At 40.3% G+C, this 22,358-nt stretch overlaps 1 protein-coding gene across 3 annotated transcripts in view; it reads left to right on the forward strand.

The window, feature by feature from the left end:
• klhl29 (kelch like family member 29) overlaps positions 1–22,358 on the forward strand; it is a 287,833-nt gene that overhangs the window by 253,700 nt on the left and 11,775 nt on the right. For all 3 annotated transcript variants that reach the window (XM_032584680.1, XM_032584681.1, XM_032584683.1), the window contains one exon: positions 17,032–17,225. In XM_032584680.1, the coding sequence (XP_032440571.1) occupies positions 17,032–17,225 (194 nt within the window). The remainder of the gene's footprint in view (positions 1–17,031; positions 17,226–22,358) is intronic.

Consider the following 22,358-nt stretch of genomic DNA (forward strand, 5'->3'; position numbering starts at 1 on the left):
CTTCAGGCTTTTAAAGGTGTAGCTAATTCATGAAAATCAATCATAAAGTAGCTTATTTAGCATATTCTGCTTTAAACTAGCTTTGTTTTACACTAATACTGCATGTACAATATTCATTTTTCAATATATTTAGTTGTAAATTATTAAGCAACTGTAGGAAATACAGCCTTAAGGTAAAACTTCTGCTTTGCTTGTGTGCCAATATTATATTTTACTGAAGGTGCTTGTTTGCAGAACCGATTATTGCTGAGAAGTATGGCTGAGAAGGTGCATCTGTTTCAAATTTTTAATCTTTCTTTTTGTTCTCAGTACTAGTTGTTTACTACAATTCCTCTAGTCTTATTTTTTTAAGTGTGTTTTCAAAAACTCTCTCAATTTTGTAAAGCCCTGCACTGTAGCCTTCTGATTTTCATACCACTGTTTGCTTCTATTGTAACGGTACAATGGTTGAGAACAAAGGGAACACAGACTTTTGTGTAAAATCAAACATTTCAGATTTAGACGTAACCTAAAAAAACAAACATAATGTTGTTTTGTTTGGCTATTTTGCTGTAAATTGAGATAAAATCAAGCCTCTTATTAAAGCTTCCACCTGCCAACGCATGCGTCTTGATGACATCAGATCAGTCAAAAGGGAATTAATCAGAGTTTTTTAGATTATGTTCATTTATGTTTTTCATTTTTTTGTCTCCATTTGCTTGGTTGCAATCAAATTTCTTCCTCAGATAGAAAAATAATCACACAGGAATATACTGTACATAGACTTGTCATTACATCATCACCATTTGTTTGAACTTCAGACAGTTTCAAATTACATTTCAAATGCTCCAGAACTAGTGAAACAATTGTCAGAAGTTGCTATTAATTCAGATTGGGTTTTTTTTAAAGAAATCTTAGTTTTGTGAAAATTTCTTCTGGAAATCTGCATTTCATCACCCAGCTGTGTTTTTATTCTCACCGCAAACATATTTGAAAAAGAACCAAACCAGCAGTGCACAGGTTCTGACGCAGTCTCCTACATGGTTTCACAAAGCGAAAATGCGTAGAATTTACCTGGCCTCTTGTCTCACAGTTAAGTGGAACAAGAGAATGATAAAAAGATAAGTGACCGTAATAAAGGCAACGAATTATGTCATAAAACATCCTCTCAGCTTTAAAGGTTGTCTAAATAAAACGTCTTCAGCTGCTTTTCAAAGCCTTTAATGCCGCCAAGGCCGCATAAAAATTAACTCCGTAGTCAAGGTGCCGCTACTTGAAAAGAGCGATAACCTGCAGATTTTCAGATGGCGTGTGAAAACCTCCAATTACATGACCTCGCAAAAAACAGGGTGTTTTATTTATTTAGGAGACAAAGGCACAAAAAAAGAGGAAAAAGTCCGATAAAAATAAATTAAAGCTCCCGAACAGAAGTGGAGCGTAGCTTGAGCCGAATATGTACAGAACGACAACACAGACGCCCCACATCACCGTTTTTCCAATTATAGTGGTTAGCAAAACGTGCTTTCATTTTGCCGTTTTTACATTTCAATTGGTTTTTGTCGGCTGTCTCAAGTGCAGTGCAAGTAACGGCTTCTCCACTGTCCTGGCGAGGATTTGATTGAATATGACAGAATAAAATAGATCATATAAAAGCACCTTTTCATGTTTGGGATGGTGAACAATGAAAGGCAGAAAATAACTCTCAGCATCACACTCTAGCACCCCACTCGGCTCCCAGCTGTAAAAACAACATGTTTCCTTTTGTCGTGACTAGTGTTTTACATCTTATTTGCTTATAACTTGCATCTTTTGTAAATATGATAATTTAGGCTTCTGGTATAATGCTGATATTTTCAACATGCCCATGCTGATCAGCACTCATACCGCCCACTCAAACTATTTCCACAGCTAAAGTCCAAGTGTACTCTGACATGTTTACATTTTGTGAGTAAAAATTAGAGTTCAGAAGCACAAATTTAGCAGAAAATTTTTTCTTTTATTATGTGTAAATAAGTGTTTCTGCGTCAGTGAGGGCGTGTATGGGTGTGTGTGTAGCTTGTTGGATTTTTTTTTTTAATGCAGTTAGGTGACGGTTTTTCCTCTTAGCTTTTAAAAAGTATCCATCTTTTCATGACATTTTAGAGGAAAAATTGAGCTAAATGATAAAAGGGCCTCTTTAAGTTGAAGCAGCTCCACAGCTACTCGCATGAGATTTTTTTGCAGCCCTATTTTGGTTTTAAGAATAATAAGTGCTAAATGCGATTCACTTGTAGCTTTTATTTGGCGTGTGTTGCTAAAGAAACATTTTGGACTAACTAGATTTTTTTTTTTTTTTTTAGAAAAGGGTCTGTGCTTGATGAAAAAAATTGCTAACATGGTCTAATACTGTATGATCTCTACATAAAAGGAGCATCTGCACAAAATGTAACTTGAACTAGACTCTTTCTCTCTCTTTTGTAGTCAGAGTAGATCCAGATATTTCAGATAATTAGCCAGCTGGCAGTCAGCAGCAGCTACACATGGTAAAAACACTTGAATAGACAAGAAAGATAAATGACGTTCTGGCTGTCAACTAATGAGTTTTTGCCGTGAATGGTTGTTGTAAACGAATTGTTTGTATTAGATGTTGTATGAGACAGATTATATTTATTTTAGCTTTATTATATTTTCATTGGATCATTAGTTATCTTAAATCAAAATGTACATGTTGTCATTGATGTATTTATCCAAGAAAGAGTTTCTGAATTGATTTTCATTTTATTAGTTAAATAAATTCCAGAGTCAGGCAGACAGCCTTGAAAACTCCCCCCACCAAAAAAAAAAAAAACGGAGTGGAAAATGATAATTCTAGTATTAATAAAAGCTGAAATACTTCTCAACATGTCCAGAAATTATAGTTAGAGTTTAAAAGAAATTAATTAGTAGTTCTGGGGTTTGCCATATTGAGACATTATAAAATCTCCTGGACCATACCAGTTTCAAAAGTTAATATAAATTTGATCTTAAGTCTACAAAAACAAGTACAATATTTCACGCTGTTGGTTTTTGTTGCAAAAAACCCCCAAAAAACAAAGCCAAACTTTTGAAAGCTGCACAATAAACTCTGAGGCTCCCCTGTGATTCGATAACTCCAGGATGTTTTCAGACATTTTCTGACTTCCCTTAGATGCAGAAATTCATCCCTTCTCTTTGATAAAACAGCTTAAGTTTGTGGATATTCCTTCATTCACAGCTTTTTTAAAGGTCCCACCACAACACTTCAGTCACGTCAAGGTCTGGACTTTGACTGGGCGTTTCCAGCACACCTCTTTTGTAGACAAAGTGACTTCAAAGTGCCCTGATCATGTAAAACTATCCCAGTTCGTCATCTCTGCTCCATCTTGCTTCACAGTTGGTGTGAAGGGTTTGAGCCGATGTACTGTTTGTTTGATTTCTCCAAGCGTTGTGATTTTCCTTTAGACCAACCTCTCTACTTTGCCTAATATTTTCACTGTAAATTGTTCCAGAAGTTGTATAAAAAAATTTTTGAGAGAGCGAGAAGAGGCTTTCTCTTGGCTCCTTTTCCAAACAAGCCGTACCTGTTTAGATTTCTGTTTCTGAAAGGACTTTGTCATTTAAAGTGCTAACTTAACCCTATAGATTCTAGGACGTACTGTAGCTTTTGAGTTGTTATCATTTTTCTCTGAGCTTTTCAAGAACTGATCCTGTGGAGAAATTAGTGGGACATCCACTGATGTAAAGATTACCAACTAACTGAAATATTTTCTGTTTTAAATCATATTTCTCATTGTAGATTGGTGAACTTCAACAACGTGTTTAGGATACCCTGTAGTCCCTTTTAGATTGTTGGGGAGGTACATTTGCTGGAGTCTTTCCACATTGGCATTTTGTTTGCTCCAAACTGTACATCTGAGTTTTATAGATCTACGTTACGCTCGCAGCTCCTCAACATGCTTCCTGGTGCGCAACTCCAGTTGTGCGAATTCTCAGTTGAAACTGAATTAAAAAGAAAAAAATTGGTAATAAATACCGTAACCACTACACTTCAGTTGATTTGGACTTTGGTCAGTTTCCTCTCTTAAAAATCTCTCAAAAAGCCAGTAAGCTCATGTTTGCTAGCTTATGTTAGATTAGCTGTGTTAGCTTTGTTACAATTCAATTTCCCTGATGTTTCCTACAACAAACATTTGTATTATTTGCTGGGTAAAACAAACTTGATAGAGAATGAACATTAAAGCCATAGCTGCCCGTTTTAGCGTTCTGTAGGAGTAGCCTCCATGAACATATAATGAAGCCTAATCTGCGAGCAACTGTCAAATCAATGCATTTTGTTCTCAGGTTGCTGCTGAATGTGCAAAACAATTCAATGTGTTAAACTCAAAAGTAAGCTGTTGGATCGGCTTCCCGGTTCTTGATGAGGCTCCAGGCTTGTCAGCAAAAAACGACACGCTCCCTATACCGAACATTTACATTTCTGAGCGGCGCCGAGACGCCGCTCCACGAGGTGGGACTGCGCAGATTTCACCATCAGACATTGATTAGCAACCTAGAGAGAGAGAGAGAACACAGGTACAAACAGCTGTCAGACCCGAAGAAAATCAACACAGGGAACAGAGGTGCATGCAAACGAGTTCAAATTAACTGTCACAAAGCCGCCGGTTTGATTTTCATCTCTGGCAAATTTGCAGAGCCGTCGTTTGCGAACTGGAGCGTGGCAAAAAAGGTGGGCTCGCGCAAGTTACTCCTGCATCATTTGAGGACATTTGTACGAGCGAGAGAGAGAGAGAGAGAAAAAAATAACATGTAGTGTAAACTGTCAAATTGTGTGTTAAATGAAATGCGGTAATGTCACTGACTGCATCTTTGTACCATTTAGGTAATGCTGATGAATTACCAACAGGAAGCGAATGTTCTCGTGCGTCTGCAACATTCTCCAGGGATTGTTAACGTCTGCCAACATGTCCAAGGAAAAAGCTTCCAAAATGAGCAAGTCGGGGGGAGAAGCTGGTGTCTTGGAGAAATGTGCAGCATGTGTGAGCGTCGGCGCCCAACAGAGAGCAGGGCGACACTGAAGGTGTGGGCGCCGGCCTCACAGTTTCTGCGATGTGCTCTGACACACAGATGGCAGCTGACACAACACAGATCGACTCTCACTCTGTCCTCGCACACCCACACACTCCCGTCCTCCTTCCCAAAATGGATGTTCTGTCTCATGTCCGATGTTGATAGACACGTCGATAGATCGGCGCTCTCTGTCTTTCTTCCCTTCCTTTATCACATTTGTCGCGCGCATCAGAGAGATGCTGCCCAGCTGGGAGTAGGTGGACATCACAGATTAGGGATTTAAAGAGGAAAAAAATTCACAAAGTAGCGTCTATTGTATAGAAGACAAGTCCTGTGAGTGTTTGCCAATTGTCCATAAAAAGTTCAGCACAGGACTTCCACTTTTACCGCCTTTATGTCCTGCTTTCGATCTCCTCCCCCCACCCTAAATACTAATGAACATTCTGGGCAAATCTGAGACAATGTTAATGCAAGCAAATGATGCCAATATATGTGTGCAAATTGTTTTGAACGCCCTCCAGGCTGGAGCTGATTCATACAGTAGCCCTGGTTTCCTGCAGCCAAATCACAAGCTCTCAGTTCATTACTTCTGACAGGACACAGAGGGCTACGAGGGATTGATGCGCTCACATACAAACGCCGCTCCCTCTCTTCTCCTGCCTCCTCCGGTGGCGTTACAGAAACCAAATTAACCGCGTCTGAACATGGCAATGCATATGGATGACTTTGTATTGAAGACTTTGGGCTTAATGGGGGCGCCTACTTTCAGCAAAATGCCAATATCAGCAGGTATTTAGGCTAACAACGAGGATGTTGACGTTGGGATAGTCTGTAGGTGAAACGTCCCAAATGCATCTGTAATTTGTTCGCTGCTGACAAAGGCGTGCCACAAACTGGTCCATCTTTCATTGTTGCAATTGTAATAAGTGTATGGGCTGATGAAATGCATTTATTAGCAAGGACAAATTACCTGCTAGCATAATTTCAATGAGCTTGTTTTCGGCACTGGAGAAACTGTTGTCATTGCTGTAACGAGCGTCAAACTACATTAGATTGACGTTCATTATTCAATCAGTTCAATAACTTGTCAAAATCAATCTGAAGACTGAATGCAGTTCTTTTCCACGGAGCTCTGTGTATTAATCTCAAAGAAATGGTGAAGAGGTTTTTGTATAGTCCTTGTTTCGGGATTTAAAGTCAACATAAAATTTAAACACTGGTAGTACAGTCATAAATTCACTTGTCTACTTACCACTAATTAGCTAAAACAGTTGACATGGCGTGAAATAAATGGACAAAATCCAATCAAAACCTTTAACAACGTGTTAATATAGATGTGCGAACGTTTATTCAACAAGATTTTTAAAGTTTTTGCTTTCCACACTAACCAGATTTTCTTGTTTTTTGCCCGGGTTATTTACGTACGTGTCACATTAAAGGGATGTCTCGATGGTTTATCATGTGCTGGTTTTTTTACATTGCTAAAGCTGGACCTTTAAGAGTGGTGCAAAGACTTTCAAACCCACTGTGGATTAGTTACACACAAAGTCATGTATTTCAAGAGTTTTTGTTCATTTTGATGATTGTAGGTTATAAACACACCATTAATTACAATGAAATAAACCTCTAATATATCACTCTGTATCAAATTAACATAATAAAAAGTTCTTTTTTTATTGAACTATCGATTTTGTCAATATTTCTAACTTATTAGATGTGTCATCATTCCTCTATAAAACCTCTATATTCAACACAGAGGTTTCTATGTTGAAACCTCTGCAACATTTGTTCTTAGGTTTGTGTACACGATAGAAACATCTGACAGAGACCTAACACTGAAGCAGTAAAGTATGTAAAAAAAATAAATTAATTAAAAAAAACAATTTTTTTGTCAGTCTGTAAACTTCAAAGTAGAAACTGCTGTAACTGTTAAGAAATCACATACAGTACATGAAAAATCTAGCTGCTACTTAAAAAAGAAACTTCTTCAGGATGTCAGACCTACAAACAAACTTATGACACAACAGAAACAACTTGAAAATCAGTCGGTGGATGTGTGTGGGCGTGTGTGCGTATGTGTGTGTGTGTGTGTGTGGGCAGCCGATCACACAAGTGTATGCAGTGGGGATTAACGCGAGTCTGTAACCGAAGGGCATGAGTCGGCGCTCGGTAGAACCTAGAACAACATCAGCTGCTCTCTGCAGCCGAGGAGTGCCTTAAAATAAAAACAACAACAATAAAAAACAACAACAGCTAAGCGACTCGTAGCACACACACTGTTCTTAAAGGTTACGCTGCTGTGGGACCCGTCTGGTCCGGCTGTGGTCGACGGTTTAAATTGTTGAAGGTTTTGTCAGCGCATCCTTCCTGTTTGTTTTAGTGTGTCATTCCAGAATGCTTGTAGCTGCAGTGCAGAGCGCTCCTCTGCCTTTTAATGGATCCTCTTCTCTTTTCTTTTTTTTTCGTCAGTCCTGAGGTTTATAGAACCCTTGTGCTCTTTTCCTCTCCTCATTCTCTGTTTTTTGATTTTTTTTTCTCTCCTCTCACTATAAATGGGGGGAGTTTGTGTCTCCGGGGAAATTATACATGTCACCATCTCAGTGATAGGCAGCCCATCTATTGTAAATGATCACATGTGTGATGAGGAGAGAGAGAGGCGCGCTTCGCCATCTTCACGGCGCACTTCAGTTAACCGTAGTGGCTCTGATGCCGCGGCTGCTTCCCTTCTGATTAGATTGCATCTCATTTGTGTGTTTTGGAGACAGGCTGGTTGACAGTGTGTCTGTGTGGGTAAAGCCGGAGCGCGACCAGTCGGCGTTAGGAGGCGGAAACTGACCATCAGATAGTCGTAATGATTTCATGCTGCGCGAGACCAAAGCCCCGCAGTAACATGTAGTTATGGATGCCTGGCATGTGTTCTCCTGCTGTACATTATATTTACTTGGAGCTACTTAACTCCGAGGCTGCCCCACAATCAGAGGAAAATATAGGAGCGCTACCAGCCACACGGCCTCTTTGATGTCGAGCAAATCTAAATGCAGTCTGCAGAACAACTGGCACGTTGCTGCATCTATTAATTTCTCTGATCTGTGACTCAGATGTATATTTTCCAGTTAATGTAACAAAGCAAGGACCCGAGGGGCATTTCCTGCTCGCACGCCGCATTTTCCCTGCCTCTCCCACGACCATGCCGTGTTCACCTTTTTTCAAGAAAAAGACTGAACTGGATACAAACGCATCAATATTTTAATGTTTTTTGCTTTCTGCCGTCATCGTTTAGGATTACTCGCAAAACACTGCGGTGAAATTTGGAAATGAGAAATTGCTTAGATACAGAGGATGTGATTTAGAGACAAAAAAGCTTTAGTAGTTTGGTGTGTCTCCATCTTTACTGTGTGGCTGAATGTGAAACTTTGATGACCTCAAATTTCAGGTTTTCACGATGGCTAGAAATGCTTTGTATTGGTGCTGCTTTTGAAAGTTGCAGGGAAAAACGTAGACTTTGTATTTTAGTTCTGCAAATTAGTGTTCTTCTTCTTTTTATTTATGTTTCAAAAAAAAAATCTCTGGTATGAATATGTGGACCGATGAACATCCATGATCTCTTTAACTAATCCTATTTGCAAACATCTGACCTTGAAGTCTCCTGCGCTGTCGTAGAGCCACTTTGTTGTCCCGCAACCACTAAACGCACCTTGAGCGTCCTACTCTGCGGTTTATTTTTAGACAAATCCACTGATGCATTATTGCTCCTATAAATACCCACAAGGACATTTAATGTTTTGAAATCTGTCGCCAACAATAGTCCCCAATCACTGCCGTCCACTGTGCTCTTTTATATTTATTTTTTTGTTTTCGTTTGTTAAAAACCACAGTTTCTATCTGTGTTCCTAAACTGTTTATTTGTCTTGAGAGAGGGTTTTCCGTATCTGTTTTTTTTTTTTTTTGGAAGGGTTCCCGTCCCTTTGTGAGAGCTGGCTGGCTTTGGCCTGGTTGTCACAGATAGAACGAGGAAGTTGAAAAGAGAGAGTCGCCTTATGCTTTTAGCCCTCTTGTGTGTTTCTGCCGACTTGACTCCATTACAGCTGAAGCCGTAAGGAGATGCTGCATTGATGTATTAGTAGATAACCAAAAAAAAAGAGGAAAACATTAATATCATCCCACAGAAGTGGTTTGAGGCACAAATGAAATTACGTTTTATGTCTTTTTAATTTTATGCATTTGTATTTGTGGTCATATTATTAAGAACTTCTGATTCTTTCAAGTCTATAGAGCCTTTGTTATAAATTACTATTCTTATAAACTTGACAAATGACTAAAAAAAAGTGAAGCATCTGATATGAGCAAAAGTTTTTAAACCCAAGTGGAGGAAAAAAATGTTGAGGTTTGCAGGAATTTTTTGAAATTCTCAACTGTTTGGGTCAGCGCCGTGACTTGATCAACTGTAGGACCTCCAGTCTTTCCTTCTCAGCCATTCTCTTGTGGATTTGTTGATGTGCTTGGAACCGTTGTCCTAAAAGCCGTTCTGCAGCGAGCTTCAGCTGTCAGGTCCAGAAACATCACAGTTCCCTCTCAATACTTTAACACTCTGCGGTTTGCAGTGGATGCAGTGACCAGCAGAAGCTGAAGTCCTGCGGCCACGAAAGGAACCGAACCTGATCGCTTGTCTGGAGTTTTGCTTTGATTTGCCCAACCGCACCGTTCTCTGCAGACAGACATCTCTACATCGGACCTGGAAGCCCTTTGGTTTGTTCAGAATAAACTTCCAGCATTTCCCGACAGAACTTTTAAGAAGCTTTCAGTAGCCCGACGCATGGACAAAATGTCAGTCACTTTTATTTTTTTCCTGTCTGTGGAGTTTAACATTTAATATCTGGACAGCCTGACCTGTAGTTCTTAACATTTCTCAGAGCATTGCAAAGTCTGACCCTGCACTGAGCTCGATGTGACGTCTACCTGTAGAACTGTCTTTCAATGGTACTTTTTATTTGTAAAGAAAGTTTGTGTCTGCTAATCGAAGCACTCCATGTGGTTTATAAACGGCTTTATAACCTAGAGAGGCAGCAAGTGCCTCTCCAAGGATATTTCTGATGTCTTTCACTTTTGGAGTTGTACTAGTGCTCATCAGAAATCTTCAGACCAACAAACTGCTAATGCATCTCCTTCAACAGGTGTGACCATTAATCTCATAATTCCTAAGCAAGCAGTTGTGGATTAATTGGGTTTTTGAACATTTAGGACTGTATATAACTGCAATGTCTTGCTGAAGTATTCATGCATTGACGTTTTGTCACATTGTAAACTCGTAGTTTTCACATAAACTAAAAGCTGAGCATATTTGCGAAGTGGAAGAAAATTGATACGTGGTTTTCAAGCTCTGACCACCATCTCTTTTTGATCTAATTCACTCAAAGCACATTTTTGGCTTGTGTAAAGCAGGACTTCTCATGGTTTTCCTTTAGCAGTAGCTTTCTTCTTGCCACTATTTCCTAAAATTTAGATTTGCGGAAGCCAACACAAGTAGTTGGTTGTACTGATAGATTCTTACATCTCAACAGTGGGTCTCTGCAGCTCCTCCAGACTTGCATCAGGTGTCATGGCTCCTTTATCCTCTTCTTCTGTGGTCTGTCAGTATAGATAGATGTCTTGCTTGGCTTTAGCTGTTCCATGTGCTTTCTATTTTTATATGATGGATCGAATAGAGATCAGAGAGACGGTCAAACCTTGGGATATTGTTTCATAACCTAGGCCTGCTATCACTTTCTTCCACAGCTTTATTTTTAACCTGCTGTGTTCTTCAAATGTCTTTACTAATGTTCTCTAACAAACCACATGGAATCGTTATCATGAACAAGGTTCCTACCCAATTTTGAGAAGAAAAAAGGAATCCTCTTTATTGTTTTTCAGGCCTGAATAAGTATGGAAGAAACCCGAACCCTTTTCAGTGTAACATGGCGGTTTTCACATTGATTTATATTCATTTGACATGGTTTGTCTTTTGATGTTCAAAATCACACTTTGATTTGACATGAATATTTTTGGTTTTTCTCACACTGAATGTACATATGGACATCAAAACTGGAATGTGAAAACAAAGGCACCATAAGTTCACAAACTGAGCTTTGAAGAAGCTTCAGTTAGCTTTGAAAACTCCTCTGTTTTTGACAAAGATTTAGAAGTAGAGCCGATAAGATAGTCCAGAAACCCCAAAAAAACAAACGAAACAATAAAATGACCCTGTGGCACACTGTACTGTACAAAAATGCTGTTTTTAGTATTGAGAAGTTTCATTATTTTTAAAACCTTTAAGTTCAAACATAATTACGTTCTACTCAAATGCTCCATTTAAAAAAAAATTTTTTTTTAAATATGCAGGGAAAGATCTTGAAATTAGACTCTGGGAATTTTGTCATTAAAGCTTAGGAACTCCGTATGCAGAGATTAGATGAAAACATGTGGTTTTATTTATACCCTTTGTATACTTCTTGATTACAGAGGCACATTTTCAGATTTTCATTTACTAGAAAAGATCAAAAGCCGCATATTCTTTTTCCTCCCCTTCAAAATGATGTCCTTTGTGCTGTTTGCAAATAAGTTACTATAAAACACATTTAAGTCTGTGTTTTTGTAATGCAATCAATTTTTAAAAATATTCCACAGATGCAAACATTTGAGTCATTTTGAGCATATCCCGGTTTTATCCTTTTATCATGACTGTAATACACACCCTGTGGCTAAATGCTTTATCAGTCCACCATTCTCTAATAAATATGGTCTGTTAATGAAAATGCAGTTCAGGTAATTTGCTCCTAACCTTTAATTTAGCACCTGCTATTTGGTCTGAGTAATCTCCTAGTGGTCTGCAGACTGACATATTAAGCGTGGATATAGGTCTTCATTAGCATTGCTCAGAGCAGAGCAGGCAGGTGGAGATGTGGCAAAGCCATCTAATGTCAACATAAATGAACATGACAGGTGTGGCAGCATCTTTTTCCACAGCAACTGTCCAATTTCACCTGTACCTATCAAACCTCGCGGCTCTTTACCCAGTCTGTTCACGGGCCAACAAAAGCCTGAAAGATGTTAGCTGGCGCCCGTGCGCCAACAGCGGCCGCACCGCATGGGTCGCCTTCCACCTGCGTGATTCTGAATTATGATTTTGATTTGTCAACATGCTGGCTGTGGCTCATGCTTGCAAGCAGCAACAGTGTTTTTTTCTTCTTTTTTTTTTTTTTTTTTTTACCCAGAAAACACATTCCTAGCCAAATCTGCTCAAGAGTCTGGCATCTTTCTTTTATCCACAATCCCTTCCCATCAGTCTTTGTGTTTGTCAGGCGTCATAAAAAGCGCCCAATCCTGCGCTGTTTGTTATGTTGTAATCCCGCAGCTGCATTTTTAGAGATGATTGTCCCTGCGTGATGAAACGAGCCCTGTCAGGAGCTACACGCCGATTACGGGGCTTCAAGCAGCGATCGGTCTTTGTGTACAAACATTTTTTAAGAAACGCAATCGATGCGGCACAACATGATGATGGATAAACTCCTACAGTGTCCCAGCGATGATGGAGGAGTGGGGTAGGGGGTTCCGTCTACCTTCAGAGGAAAACAGGCGGGGAAGGCAGCGGCTTTGTTTTTGCAATCTTCGCTCTCCCTCTCCGTCTCCCCCTGCCTCGGAGATATAATCAAACCTTATTCATTTCTTTTAGCATCAGCCTCAATGTCACGGCTCAAATTAAATGCTCAATGGTGAATCACTTGTGTAATGAATTCAATCAGACCGGCGACCTCAGAGGCAGTGGGAGACATTGAGTTTCTCCTGACCTGCAAGTGTTTCTCCTCATCAGGACTCCGGTTCCTTTTGACAGAATCAAAGTACGGCCATGCTTATTTTAATGGCCTTTTAAAGCCCATTTTCTATGATATGGTGGAGACGGTGTTCTGCATTCAAACATGTCTGAATATGTTGAAATCTCACTGGTTACTCAGCATATGCCTTTTTCTTTTTCTTTTTTTCTATTTGTGGACTGAAATCTGAGCAAAGCACTTGTATCCGAATGAAATTATTCAAATAAAACCAGGTTTTGTATTAATTTCTGAGTTTTTTTCATCTAAAGATCCGTCTTGAGGGACCTCAAGAATTTTAATGCTAGAAGTTTTGCCCTTAGAAGATCATCTGGTTCTCCTAAGATGCTACAAATCTAATTCTGCGCTTTTGCCTAATTGAACACACGCAGACCTGGGAGTATGCAAATGAAACCAGTGTGCAGCTCTGCAGCTCGCCTGGCTGCAGCTGCTTGCCCTCAACTCCGTTCAAACATTCAGTCACGCCATCATACGGCTAAAAATGTGTTGCTAATGAAGATGAGGCTTGTTAACGATCTCAACTGCCTCCCTCCACATCCCCGTGCAATTGTGACACCACGCTTTTAGGACTGATTCTGGACTTTGAAGGTGCTTCTGCTGAAGGATTCACCGCTTGTATCTTCTAGCTTACGGAAGCGGCTTATTTACATAGCTGGGTTTGTAACAGAGTTGAGTGTTTAACTGTGAAATATATCCTCATTTGAATATTTCATGGGCTTTTTCCTCTGTAGACTCCCAATGCGGAATTTGTTTACTACTACCATCTTTCTAGGCTTTAATTGGATGTTTCCAAAATTTTGGATTTTTTTTTCTCCTGGTAAGCAGTTATAAGCAGTCAGCACCTGCACTAGATAACTCTCTTTGTATATATTTTTTAGTATAAATCCAGATAAGTTGGTCCCAGAGGCTAAAGCTGTCAGCAGAGAGGAATCCAAGACCAAAGCGGACCTGTATCTTCTTCAAACAACTCCAGTCTGAAACACTTCGTAACGGTTTTTGTAAACACAGTCATCACATACACATTCAGCAGCTATTTTCACAGAAAGCGCTGATTATGTATACGGTTAACGAATGTAGAAGGTGATGCGCCACCAACAATCATCCCTCATGAAACACAAACTGAGAACAGAAACATGGTGGATGTGTCTGAGGACAAATATCCGTCTAAAATAAGTGGGAAAATGTAAATGGCAAAACCATCAAAGCTAGTGATTTACCGATTGATGTTTGCGGCTTCTATAAAATCTGCCAGTACTAATTTAAAACAAATCTACTTTCTTTTTCTGAAACATAAGGAGACAGAAAAACAGTTTTGTGAATCTGAAAAGTAATTCATAATTTTTCCAAGGGCACAGGCCATTAGACAGGATGTTACTGTAACTTTAACAGCAGGAAACGATTGTTATCACTAAACTTGTATTGGTGATAAACATGGATAGCAATTGTAAAACAGTCAAGTGCTTTTTTTTATTGGAGGAAATGTTAGATTGTTACTTTTGGGTGAGACTGGAAGCTTAAATAGATGAGATAGAGTAACTCATCTATTTATCCTGTCCACAAATCATAGGATAAATAGATGATTTGTGGATAGCCTATCACCCTATCCATAATTAGTGGGTCCCTGCCCATTTGTGGATTACATTTATAGATTCACGTATTATCAGATTTCACATTTTTATGGAAAATTTGTAGCGTATATCTAAAATATCTGAAAGAAAATCCATCTTGGGAAGCAGAATCTCCTTATACCAGAACCTAATTGACATGCCATTGGCTTGCATTGGCAAGGCAGCTGTTAATTTTCTTTGCCACTGATTGGCTGTTCCTCCAAGAGCCGAGGTAAGAGACTGTAGATATTATCTTCTGTAGTAGTGCCAAGACTGTTTCCACTGTGCATATGAATGTATGTTAATTCATCAACATGTCAAAAATATAGTAATCTTTTAATCAAAGTCAAAGCTTTCCATTTGCAAGACAACTAGCTACTTCTAGCATTGACCCACAGCAGCCTTAACATAAAAGCCCCGGTCATGTGGTCTTAAAAGCTAACTTTGTGTCTTTCTGATGTGGCGGTAACACACACCAACACACCAAAATGTTTTGATTTTGAGCATATCAGACCCGTGGAACTGGCTGCCCATCAGTCAAGGCCAAACAAGCTGAAAATCGTCCAGTTCTGGTCAACACATTTTATTTTATCTTGTGTCTCTAATTACTACAATTTAAATCGGCACCATTTAAATCATTTTTACACTGTTTACACTTTAATATTGGGCTGTCCGTCATAACAATTGTGTACAATACTAGTTTCACACAGGAAGATCCTCCAGCCTAAATTTCCCTTGTAAAAATTCAGTTTAAATGTTCATGGTTGGTGTAAAACTGCTATCATATTTTCTGAGGATGAAGTTGTTTTAAGATGGTAGAAGGCCTTTTTGGTGTTGGCCCCTGTTGAACTGGCTGTTGGCTTCAGCCTCCGGGACCAGCTAATCTGGATTGGTCCAAAATAAAGAGAGCTTCCCACTGCATGCAAGATATTAACTCCTTATACCAGAACCTCACTTCAAAAACTTCAAACCGCCCCATTAAAGTGTGTGGAAATGAGTCAGGTTTTTGTTCCCCCATCTCTCTCTGTCTGGTTGTTTGCAGCAGCAGCCATCCTGGACTCTTGTCTGTCCTGTAATCAGAATCACTCAGCAGCGTCTGACCCTTAAATTTACAAAGCTCTCCCGATGTTAGTCTGAGGGGTAATTACATCTGCTGGAGACCGAGACACGTGTTTGTTACTCTGTCTCGACAGAGCTCGGTTCTGTCAGAGCTCTGTCGATCTCAGACTGGTTTGTGTGCGTGTGTGTGTGTGTGTCCATGTTTAAACAGTGCTAATTGGTACTTCAGAGTGTTTTGAGTCCACCTCTCAGAGTGGCTTCTGTGTCGCCACCTTCTTCGACTGACAGTCGATTTTCAGCCCATCCTCTCTGCAGCAGCTGCCGACGACATTATCAGAACCCCAAGGAGAATATTCCCAAAGGGTAATTCGCACATCTCCTCTTGCACTTTATCTAAAAGCCTTCTTTCTAGAAGGCGGGGTGTGTGGGGGGGGATCAGGTAGTGCTCCCTGGTGTCATTTAAATTCAGCCCGACTTAAAATGCCACAGGGGCTGCAGCAATAAATACTGTTACACGAGCACATAAAAGAAAAATAAAGGACACCTGTGGCCTAATGAAGGTTGTTGATCCCAGTGGAAAAATCCGATTAAAAAATGCTTTTAGGAAGAGAGTCAGCTTTTTTTTTTTCTTTTTTTTTTACCCCAAGCATCCCTGAAGTGTTTTAAGTGTGAGTTCTGCTGGCCGCAGGATGCTGGCAGCTGATTCTCAGACTTCTTTTAATTATCTTTTTTTTTTTTTTTTTTTTTATGTTTGTGTTTGACAATAAAGACTCAGGCTTGATTAGGAAGGTTTGCTTTAGCCCGAATGGGATGTATGTTTTAATCACAGGTCCCGGATCTGTTTGCGGCTCCGTAATGAGGCCTCCTCCAGCTGGAGAGCTGTCGGTGCGGCTGCTTTGATCAGTGGGCCGTGGATGCAGGATTACGGCGCGTTAATGGAACCTCGAGACAAATGGCGCTCATGTCTAAATGCTAACCCATGTACCTTGCGCTCGCTAGACTCCGAGTGTGAGAAATGTGAGGTGGAATAAAACCACCTGCATGTGAAAAGGGCGAAATCCAGAGAGCTTTGGAGTGTTGTGTCTTGCAGACTGGTGGGTCAGGCCCTGTCATCCTACATGTTGGTCTCTGCCAGAGAGGGCAAAACGTCCAAAACTCGGCGCTGACTCTCAGCCCAACTCTAGAGACTAATGGCTGGTAGCTCCCAACGTGCGTTGTTTTGCGTAATTGCTTTAATTGCCGTCATTGTATGTAATGGTTGGGCTTTTTCATCTTCCCTGGTGGTGTAGCCATCCCGCTAATTACATCTGTCAGCTCTGCAGCCAAAACTGAGGGTTTCACAGCGGTGGGAACTTTAAAATCAGAGGCTTTCTGTAAACTGCGCCTTTGTTCTCTCATCATGCGCCTTTGTCAGATTCGGATAAATGATCGGACTTAGTGAGTTATTATCCTCTTTGCAGGTACGACACCATCACCAACACATGGGAGACTGTTTCTCCTCTCCCTAAGCCGGTCCATTCAGCGGCTGCCACTGTGTGTGGAGGAAAGATCTACGTTTTTGGGGGTGTGAACGAGGCTGGCCGCTCGGCGGGCGTCCTCCAGTCCTACATACCACAGACCAACGCTTGGAGCTTCATTGAATCACCCATGATAGGTAAGAAAAGTCTTTCCAGTTTGATAGGATTCATTTGCTCCTATTGGAACAGTGCTTTTAAAAGTACCCTGAAGTTATTATAGACAGAAGTAAAAAATGACTTAAAAGTTACAGGGGTATTTACAATGATCGTCCTGATCGGCTATGAAGGTTAGAGGTGTATGTAGATATTTACTGGTAACTAGAATCACCCGATCTTTAACCAACAGGCCGGGTTTAGAAAAATGGCATCTTTTTAAAGCACTGAAAAGACCTTATCCCTACCAGATCATGCTAACAACTCCATCAGTTAGGCTTTTCAAAGTGAACTGTCCGTGACATTTTAATTCTGTCTACATTTTAATTCAGGCTGTAGGTTTATACTTAGCGCTTTGAAACCCAAAGTGCCGTGTCAGCATCAACCTAAAAAAAACTATTTTGGCAAACTTTTTTTTTTAAATTCATTTAGTGATGATCGAAAACAGTCGCCACATCACCGCTGCTTCACTAAATGTAAGTGTGAATGTGCGAAAAGGGGGACATTTTGTGTCTGCGCACACCTTTACTCATTCGAATTTTCCTTTCACATCAGAGTGCAACACAGACTCACTGGCCCTCAATTACAGTCGCCTAGCAACAGCGTTCCCCCGACTTCCTCCACTCGAAAACGTTCCGTTCCGTATCATATACTTGACTCACGCAGCCGGCGCCGTAAACCCATCACGGCTGAGCCAAGGCAACTTGGAGTATGTACGTTCCATATGACTGGCAGATTGAATCATGCGTGTGCTTTGTGCAGGGCTCTCAATGTGGCTCCATATTAATGAAGTTGTCCTCCTTATGCCCAAGTGAAGTGATGTGTGAATGCACCGAGGCCTTGTGTTGGTTTAATTCTTCATATTAAAGCTTCCTTCAGTGTAAATGTTAACCAACTGCAATTGGAAACTTCCAGATCTGCTTATGAATCTTTCCATCTCTCTTTCTTTTTTCCCTTATCATCGTAATCCTGGTCTGTGTTTTCCATCATTTCCCCTCTGTCCACATTATTGCTCTGGCTATGTAATGAAAAGACCATTGCAAAATGATAGGTGAGTCCGACCACAGCTCCTGACACGTTATTGGCCAAAGCGGCAACAGCATTACAGCCCGAGCCTCCAGGGACCTTTAAAGGATGCAGAGCCACAAGAAATACTCTAATCTAGCTGCCATAACTCCAAGGCAGCTGGAAAAACAGAGTACACCTCGATGTGATTCACAGGTCTGCCCAGATGTCTTCCCAAAGCAAAGATCTTATCCCGCTTTTTCCACCATGCAAACAACTCGCTGCATTCTTAAAAGATGCTGCGCATAAGGTGATTGTTATGGATTCGAACAAATCCTGAGAAACTTTTTTTTGTTTCTCTCTCTCTCGTCTTTTCCTTTGTGTTCGACACAACAAGAAGATTAATGTGGGGTTTATGGGGCATTATGTGCTTGAATATGTGTTGCCTAAGATGAATACATAGGCAGGCGGCAAAGGATTAAGCCAAAAATGGCCATAAATCTAATTGGCAGAGCGAGTAAATCTTGTCCTTCCTTAGAGAAACAAACACATAAACCAGTCAATAGTGAGATGCTGAAATGCTAAGTGGCAGCTCATTTGCCACTGGCCAGAGGCAGGGTTCATTATGTTGTCCGGTAGCCATATCCTTGCTAACAGTTTATAAATACAGCGCCATTTTGAGATTACCACATTCACTAGTGATTTGAATTTAGCTGAAGTACCTTAAAGACAAACTAGCAAAGGCTTCCAGATGAACTGAAAAGCTTTCCTGTTGCTACTGACTTGTTTAAATTAAACATGAAGGAGAGAGTAAAGCCTGACCACAAGAAAATGTAAACCCACCTGCTCTCCTGAATGTAAGCCCAAATGATTAATTTTTTTAAAAATCTAGAAACTTATGGCAGTCTGTGCTTACACACACAGCTGTGCAAGAACTTTACAGAAGTAAAGGCTTCAGAGAGCATCAGGTTGTCCGTGTGTAGGCAGCAGGAGTAGCAGTAGTCCACCAGGTGGACAAGCAGATTCAAATCTAAATCCTTTTTTTTTTTTTTAAGTTACTTTTTTGTGCCTGATTGTTCAAAAAAGCCAACTACAACCAAAATACCAGTTTTAGTAGATTGGTATCAGGTGCCAAATAAACCGCAATGTAAGACAAAACTGTGTGATTGATTTGTTGTAATAAAATGAATATTTATAAAAATCATTTATATGATTATCAATCATATAAATAAATATGTGAGATGATTAATAATTAATTGGGAATTCAACTAACATCTAAATTAATTAATTACTAAAATGATTAGCCCTGTTTCACGAGTTAACGGTTTTGGTGTTCAAGTGCTCCTTCAAATAATTTAATCTCTGTTGGCTTCTCAAAGATCCTAGCATCGGATTTTTTTTTAACCAGCACACTTGGTCAGTTCATTTTCAATTTATCTTTGGTGTCAAACTCAATCATAGGAAGGGTCAAAACCTAAACGTGAACCACGTTTTGTGAATGGGTAACTAAAGCCCTGGATTTCACACTTTCAGTTAATCATTATGTTGGGTTTTTTTGTTTGTTTTTTTTTTTATGCTGTCTCCACATGAAAACTAAATGAATTGCGTAACAGTTCTGGATTATTTTTCCGTTTCCAAGTCAGGAAGATGCGGCGTGAACTGATGGCACAAGACGTTCGCTCGGTTGGTTTCAACGTTGGTGGTTGAGAAAGTTTCCCTGTTGATCTTGCTCTCTCACAAGCACTGTGCACTGTTGTGCCCAATGTATTTTCTATGTCGTTTTTCCATTTTAATTACAGAATGAAACATTTAAATAACCATTGAATTATTTTTTTTTATTGAATTGTGGCACTGTCGACCTTCCATAGGGAGAGCATGTAGCTTGAAAAGACGACGATCGAAGCTTTAATCTTAAAGAGCTGCTTCCCATCAGTTTTCAGACAACTCTCTGCTGTCTGACCACACAGCCGAAACACGTGTGACTGACAGCGGCTTCATTGTGAATTCAGCCATATTGAATTCCCAATGAATACGTTTCAGTTGCACTGGAATATCTCCTGTGCTCTCTGCTCAGTTCAGCCCAGAGAACAGGAGAGAACGAAGAGATGTAAACCAGCTGACAGAAATCAGATTGTAAATATTAAAGATGCCTTCTGCTATAATTTATCAACCAGTTTGGGGGTGTTTTTACATTCGCCTGACTAAATTCAGTTTTATTCCGTGTGAACTGAGGTTTTCAACCACTTCGCGTGATATGTGAGCCTTGGCCGGCGCTGTTTTTGTCTGAAGAAAAAACTGCTAGGTCATCAATAAATCCTTTTGTTTCCCGTGTAAAGCACATTGGCGTTTCGAAGTGGCTCTATGTCACTGCTCAGCTTAATTAAAAAGAAATCAGGCAAGTTGCAGATTATGTAACGCACGCTTTTGAGGTGAGAGCTGAAACGCCGTCGTGGGTGTGGTGCAGCCAGAAGAAACGAGTACACACACACACAGATCGAGACACTGACAGCCTCAGCTTACCTCATATCAGCCAACCAGCCCCTGAGGGCAACAGGTACACAGTGCATGAATTATGTAACCAGCCCGGAGGTTGCTTCCCACACATCTGGGGGGGTGAGGGTGAGGTGGGGGTGCGCTTGTGTTAGACAGTCGCAGAGGCAGACGGGTTGACCATCATCAGTCAGGGCGTGGACGAGCTGGCGTCTGACAGCCAACGAGCCGGGAGATAATGGACGGGTTTAGTGCTTCCTGTGAAATTGGGCCGGCAATGATTTTAGTAAGCCGGTGGGGAGCGCCTCTCCAACATCCCCTCTGCCTGCCTCCATTTCTCCCCATCTTTAATCTCTCTGTTCATCTCTCTCTCTCTCTCTCTCTGTCTTACTCCCCCCGTTCGCCCCCACCACACCCTGTCTCTCGCAGTCTCTCAGCACTATCTTATCGACTGACACAAATACAGCTGTGTGCATCTACTGTGACTGTACGCACGCACGCCTGCGAGCGCGCGTGTTTCCCTCTGCATGGAACGTCTCCCGCATAGACTGCAAATGGGTTTCACAAACACTTATCAAGACTGACTTCCTATCTCCTGTGAAAAGTATTACTTGTGCCAAGAATAGTCCGTTCCAACAACTCTGAAGCATCGCTGCAGCTTAGTTTGCCTAAGTCTTCCTTTGTCTTTTAATATCACTGAGCTGATTGGCGTGCGTACGGATAGCGGCGTTGACCAGAAGCGAACACCTCCGCGGTGCGGTAAGCTACATACGAAGTCTCATTTCCCATTGCTTAACCGGTCAGCTCAGACAAATTACCAAAATGCCAAGGTTTTTTGGAGATATCGCCTCGATCCAAAGGAGGTAAAAGGAATTTTGTTTGCGGCGCTCACGCCAAAGGAGGATGACATTTGAAAAATTCAGCATGCAACAAGGCCCTGAGAAGGTCATTGGTACCGCAATGGAGTCTTCTGCCAATCCTCGATAAGTTCTGGCTTTTCTTCTGGAGGTTTTAATAGATTTGGAAACTGCTGATGCCAATTTGGCTGTGATAGTTTAGATTTAGCCTTTTCTAGCCTTTTTTTTTAATGTATGGGAAATTATGATTTCCATCTTCACTAGCTGTTGCCAATCCTTTATTATCAAAAAACGGTTACAGTAGGAGAGAATATTTTTGTTTTTTGGCTGATAAAACTCTTTAGATCTGTTTTCATCTCCACATTTGAACTGTTTGATATGAAAGAATACCTTTTAGTTGACAGCATACGTAAATCAACTTTTTAGCAATTTAAGACAACTGGCTGAATTGACTGTCCATGCATTTCCATTAGAAGATTATTTGCGTGGTGAAATTAAGATTGCAGTACAAAGCACAACCATGTCTGTTAATAAACGTCCCCAACACAATAATTCAATAATTTATGTTAACTAATTTCAGATAGAATATATATATATATATATATATATATATATATATATATATATATATATATATATATATATATATATAACACCATTTTAAAGAAATGTGGCAAAGATCTTCAAACAATTATTTTGAGTCAATGATGTAAAAAAAAAACTGGTTATGTTTGTTTTTTTTCAAATAAGCAGCTCACTTTTTCC

The sequence above is a fragment of the Xiphophorus hellerii genome, chromosome 15 (assembly GCF_003331165.1).
Source record: "Xiphophorus hellerii strain 12219 chromosome 15, Xiphophorus_hellerii-4.1, whole genome shotgun sequence".
Lineage (NCBI taxonomy): Eukaryota > Metazoa > Chordata > Actinopteri > Cyprinodontiformes > Poeciliidae > Xiphophorus > Xiphophorus hellerii.